A 6,492-nucleotide genomic window follows, 5' to 3' on the forward strand; every position below is an offset into this window, starting at 1 on the left:
CTCCAATCAAGTTAGGCAAAGTCATCCACTTCTCCAATCACAACAATGACTATCATGATCGTCGAGAACCACTTTTGTATAAAGTTATATTATCCCGAGTATTTTAAAAATCATCCAAACACCCGATAATTTCATTAGGGATAATATCGTTCACATTTGTCAAAGTTTATCAGCTATAATTCTTTTGATATGTCAAATAGATGTCATGCTAGATTTTTCCGACTATTCTCTTACTTGAATGATGAAATAGATACATTTCTGTAATTGAAAGACGAATTTAATAACAACAAAATTTAAAAATGAAAGTGAAACTAATGATATAGTTGAGGGATCAAATGTTATATTTTGTCAAAACGATTTGTCACCATCAGTCTCGTGGTCAAGAGTACTCAAGCGGGTTTAGCCAGTGGGCCAAGACTTTTCCCCTTTGTATGGTGGTTGAATCTTTGACGGCAAGATTTTCCGGAAAATTCTAGAACAAATTGAAGTCGGTTTTGTTGTGCCCACAATAATTAATCCATGTTTTAATCGTCTCACAAAAAGACAAAAAAAAAAATTAAAAGGTGTAGAACCACTATTATGAATAGCCTTATGCATGACGTCATACAAAGTAAACGGTCTTCCCTCTAATATTAACGAAAATACCAACTTCTTTCCTCCCTTTGATATCCTCTCTATCTAAAAAGTCATGCCTATCAACACAAGTTTATCGTTTGGTCAATCCATACTTACGCGTCAACAACACGCACGCGCTCACACCAACATATATAAATACACGATCTCAAACATTTCTTCAAACTGAAATTTCAAAATTGAAACCTTCGCTAGAGGGAATTATATCATTTCCTTGGAGAGATTGACTAAGAGATAGTATGGTTATGAGCAAAGAAAGGCAATACGAGAGAGTTTTCAAGCACTTTGATTGCAACGGGGACGGGAAGATATCGCCGCCGGAGTTGAGACAGTGCGTGGAGGCGATAGGCGGGGAGCTAACGTTGGCGGAGGCGGAGACGGCGGTGGAGTTGTTGGATGTGGATGGAGATGGGTTATTGGGGTTGGAGGATTTTGTGAGGTTTGTTGAGGGAGGTGGAGAGGAAGAGAAGGAGAATGACTTGAGAGAGGCTTTTAAGATGTATGCGATGGATGGGAGTGGGTGTATTACACCCAAGAGCTTGAAGAGGATGCTTAGTAGACTAGGGCTTCCAAAGAGTGTGGATGAATGTAAAGCTATGATTGTTAAGTTTGATCTTGATGGGGATGGGGTACTCAATTTCGATGAGTTTAAGGTTATGATGTTTTGATCATTAATTTGTTTCACATGATTCATTGTATTAATTCTTTGATTTTGTACACATATATAGTATAGGCTGTTGGATTCATTCATTGATTATAATGATACTTCTATTAATTTTGTTACCATCTTCTCCTTCTATTATGGTTATAAATTAGGAAATTAAACAGAGTAACTACAATCCAGAAGCCTGCCTTTTCTGTAATATATGTACATCATCTCACCACTATTATCTATAAGGGGTGCCCGGGATCTACTGTAATAAAATTACAGTAGGTCCCGCTGTAATACCCTTTTTGGGTATTAAAATTTTTTTTTTATTTTTAAAAATCATAAATATATAGTGTTTATTGCAACGAACACAATGATATATTTTTTGTTCGAAACAAAAATCAAATTCAACGTGAAAAAGACACGACAATTCTAAACCATCGGATATAAACTCAAAATATTCAATGTTTTGATTACAACGAATTTGATTTTTGTTTCAAACAAAAAATATACCGTTGAATTCGTTATGAAAAAATACTATATATTTATGATTTTTAAAAATAAAAATAAAATTTTGTATTACCCATAGAGGGCATTACAGCGGGACCTGCTGTAATATCTATAAGACTTATCAAATGATTCAAAACAGTAATAGGACAATTAGTGCAGATATTTCAGAATCTTCAATGACTTGGTGCAGCTGCCACCACCAAAGGTTTGCTAGAGCTTTCAAGTTTCACCCACCAACTTTGACAGCTTTTCCACAACTTCTCCAGCAGTTGGTCTCAAAGACGGATTTTCCTCCACACAAGCCCCAGCAAGATTGGCCAATGTCCATTCATTCCCTGAGTTCATCTGCATTTTCAGATTGCATTACAGGATTTGATTCTCTCGTAGAGCCAAACGCTCATTTCTCCTTTCTTATTAGGCCTCATTATCGTTGTTTTCCCTATTAATACGTCAAGCAGAATGACACGTACAAGAATATATCCATGCTTGGGGAGACAACGCCTTGATCAACATACTCGGGAGCCAAATACCAGAGACTCCAAGATGTAGGATTGGTTAAATAAACCTATGAGTCCTTGGTGTCTGCCTTGACATATCTTGCCATACCAAAGTTCCAATCTTGGTGTCGAGTTCTTCGTCCAGGAAGATATTACGGCTCCTTATGTTTCTATGAACGTAGCTCGGGGTCATGGCGTGGTGTATATACTGTATCGCCAAGGCTAAGTCAAGACAGATGCTCAGTCTTTGGTTCCATGTCCAGAAACAATCTGATGCAGCGTTAGTGAGTCAAAACATTTGTCGAACACCTTATGTGCACCAATGATAACTTTAAAATAAGATCTACACTCGAATGACAGATAACCCAAAGTTCCTGCACTACATCACCACGCCAAACACTGTCATTCAGACTAATATATCAACTTTAAACTGAAACCCAAATACGCATCTAATCTCCGGCAAACACTAACAAATCCATGGTTCCCAATATATGTAAATACAAAACAAGGGTGATTACAAATCAAGATAGGAAGAGATTACAAACCAATGGGGCAAACCCCCAAACTTCACTTGAACGCTTGTGGAAGAGATTGAAGAGTCCGAACGAGAAAGAAACTAAAAACCTAAACTTTTAACCAAAATCCAACCTGCGTATTCTGCCTCCTACCCTTTCTTTTAACCAATTCGACATCAGATATTGGAATTGGGCCTTCATGTTACTTGGGCCTATCAATGTTGGAAAACCTGGGCTTTAGGTAATATCCACTGCATCATTTCCTCTCTCTCCATAGAATTCGACTTCGTCGAATTAGGATAGACAGCTAGCTCCACCAGGATCCCATTGTAGCCTTCTTGGAATGGTTAACTTTAGAGATAGAGGAATCATACCGATAAGGCCTTGACGAGAACCGCGGACACCAAACACCACCACTAGACCATTATTCAAACAATTAGGCCATTCATGCAGGACAATATCAAAGTATGATGCAACAAGGACATAAGCACTATCTGCGGTAGCATATTCCATGTTATCAACAGCATCATCTCTAGAGAGAACTAATGAAGCAAGTTTCCACTCATATGCATCCTTTAGTCTCTCGCAATAAAACTTGTTTGCAAATATCGACATTTCCAGCAACCCAAACTCTTGGCCACGCTTCCCACTAGTAACCAACATGTTCCCTTTCGCATTCCTTGGATATGTGTAAGAAGGAGAGCACCTGAAATTTGACTTGGGAATATTGACTTCATTAGTACAAAGAAGGCTACTGAAACTTGTCCAGCCTATACTTGGGTATTTGAACATCATGTATGGTTGATAGTTGATCTTGAGACATAGGACCTTGATTGTCTTCGTACCTATCTTTCCTTGCTCACATTGAGGTGCTAACAAAACAGCACAACCCATCACCTTCTCTTTATTCCTGTCCACATCATGACAACCAATTTTAACTAAATTTCCCTTAGAAAAATGATCCACGAGAGGCTTGTCTGAGCACTCATTAGCCCTGTCCTTACCATTGTCATCTCCAACCTCCTCAACAAGTGAAACAACTTCATTTATTTTGGAGATACATGCTAACCTTTGCATGAGATTCATTTTCACACCAACATGGATTTCTTTTTTTGCTTGCCGTTCCTTCATAGAGTTTTGGACTTTAAGCTTCCAGTTGTCAGCTTTCATGTTAGACTGCTCACCAGTTGTCCTCCCTTCAACAATCAATGAAGCTTCATTTTCCTTAGAAATAGCTAAATCAATCAGAAGCTGATCAACATGACCCTGCTGAGTTCTCAACTTCTCTTTAGCCTTGAGCACATTGGAGCTTCTGACATCTAATTCCTTCTCAACCATATCCAGCTTTTGTTCCATTGTATCCAATTGTCGACTCATCATTCTCTTGAGGTTTTCGACTGCCCCTTTTAGCAAACTGAGTGAATCTTGCTCTGCCATATGAGGGTTCACAGAAAATGACTTGCCACCAGACCAATGTTCATTCTTGTCAATTTTGTCTTCACAACGTCGAGCACAACAATCAGCTCTATCATCACAAGATTGATTTTGCTTGAGAGGCCAATTGTCTCTATGATCATGCCAATCACGTCTATCATGGTACCCTTCCGCCATATCGTCGTGAAGTCGAGGCCTATAATGTAGTTTCTCTGTGCTATCTTGACGCCAATCAAACCGGGTGTCTCTCTCATAAGCATACTTGTTAATGCCCGTTTTGCACGATCTATCACACCAGTTATCTTGCCATTCATTCCGGTTAACCCGCTTGGGTTCCGATTGAGGATGATCATAGTGTTGTTCGTATAGCTCAGCTCGCACGGCAAGAGGTAGATCGTACCAAATTTGGTTGTAGCGTCGCTCGTACCACTCCATACTCTCGTCATGAACGTGATTATGCCCATAGGTTTGGTGAGTTAGTCGATCATAATCTCCCTCATCATGCCTACTCCAGCCCCTCAGATAGTGAGCACGGGCATCCCACGTGCTCATCCCTCCCTCTGATACCAAACTGATGCAGCGTTAGTGAGTCAAAACATTTGTCGAACACCTTATGTGCACCAACGATAACTTTAAAATAAGATCTACACTCGAATGACAGATAACCCAAAGTTCCTGCACTACATCACCACGCCAAACACTGTCATTCAGACTAATATATCAACTTTAAACTGAAACCCAAATACGCATCTAATCTCCGGCAAACACTAACAAATCCATGGTTCACCACGCCAAACACTGTCATTCAGACTAATATATCAACTTTAAACTGAAACCCAAATACGCATCTAATCTCCGGCAAACACTAACAAATCCATGGTTCCCACTATATGTAAATACAAAACAAGGGTGATTACAAATCAAGATAGGAAGAGATTACAAACCAATGGGGCAAACCCCCAAACTTCACTTGAACGCTTGTGGAAGAGATTGAAGAGTCCGAACGAGAAAGAAACTAAAAACCTAAACTTTTAACCAAAATCCAACCTGCGTATTCTGCCTCCTACCCTTTCTTTTAACCAATTCGACACCAGATATTGGAATTGGGCCTTCATGTTACTTGGGCCTATCAATGTTGGAAAATCTGGGCTTTAGGTAATATCTACTGCATCACAATCACACGAGGTTAGGCAATGAATTGATTCTTCATTGCCAAACCTCCATGGAGCCAGTCCTTCAATGATCCCTTTTTTTGCGAACTAAAATACCAAGAGCGCGTTTAGGACATAATCCCAACAAGGCTTATCTATAGGAAGAACCTCTGTGTCAGCAGAGAACCCATTGGCTTCAGCAATCGCAAATCGATTCAATCCCAAGTAAAATCTGAGGATGTAAAGAGATGAGTAGTATGAATTAGTGCGAAGAATGGCACTTGTCTTCCTATGGATCCTCTGCTTCATTTCCGTTACAAAGGTACCCAGAAGAATCCAGAGAAAGTAGTCTTGCAGCTTAGCAAGTTCTGTCCAACTGGAGAAACAAGAAACCAGATGACTAAGAACAAAGCTCTCCAAAAGTAAAACTAACAACTATTCAACCGAGGCATATCACATATGTTCTTGTAAAAAATCAAAATCAGAATCATAACAAGTTTAGCAGATTGTGGAAGTTTGGGAATCAACTGGAAAAAACAAAAAAGGATAAAGCTGATGCAAACACTAAAGAGACGCCTATGCAGTGTAAAAAGTGAGTACAAGAAAGGAAAGGCTACAGTCTACAGAGTGATACGTCAAGTTGAGAAAGCACCTATTGCTCTCAAAAAGTACAGGCTACATCACATTTTTTGCACACAAATCATCAAACAAGAATCATAACTTAAAAGAATAACGAAATCTGATGATATATTTAATAACAAGTTGAACTTTTGTTAATCTACCACTTAAGAATAAAGAATTATAATTCATTTAGCAAGTAACAATGGATGAAAGTGTTTAGAAGGCGACAGCCCGTGCTAAAACACTCATTAATCTTAATCTTAGAAAGCTTTTCGGGCTCGGAACATGCATCTGCACAGACAAGAAGTGTGCTTTACCAATGTCTTGCACATGCATCTGCACACAGTTTTAAGGAGTTATAGAAGTTGTTTCACTATAATGAAATGGATCATGTAAAACAGCGCGCATTGCAGTAAGAAATGAGATGATACACTATACCATGCCATGCTGAATTTTGCATGTAAAAGGGCAACAAGGGTTTG

At 39.0% G+C, this 6,492-nt stretch overlaps 1 protein-coding gene across 1 annotated transcript; it reads left to right on the forward strand.

Annotated features, from left to right (window-relative positions):
* Positions 1 to 791: 791 nt before the first annotated feature.
* LOC120011228 (putative calcium-binding protein CML23) lies at positions 792 to 1,419 on the forward strand. The gene has a single exon (XM_038862292.1). It carries the CDS (start codon positions 873 to 875, stop codon positions 1,299 to 1,301), a length of 429 nt encoding a protein of 142 aa, XP_038718220.1. The 5' UTR covers positions 792 to 872; the 3' UTR covers positions 1,302 to 1,419.
* Positions 1,420 to 6,492: the final 5,073 nt, after the last annotated feature.

Source organism: Tripterygium wilfordii, chromosome 12 (assembly GCF_013401445.1).
Source record: "Tripterygium wilfordii isolate XIE 37 chromosome 12, ASM1340144v1, whole genome shotgun sequence".
Lineage (NCBI taxonomy): Eukaryota > Viridiplantae > Streptophyta > Magnoliopsida > Celastrales > Celastraceae > Tripterygium > Tripterygium wilfordii.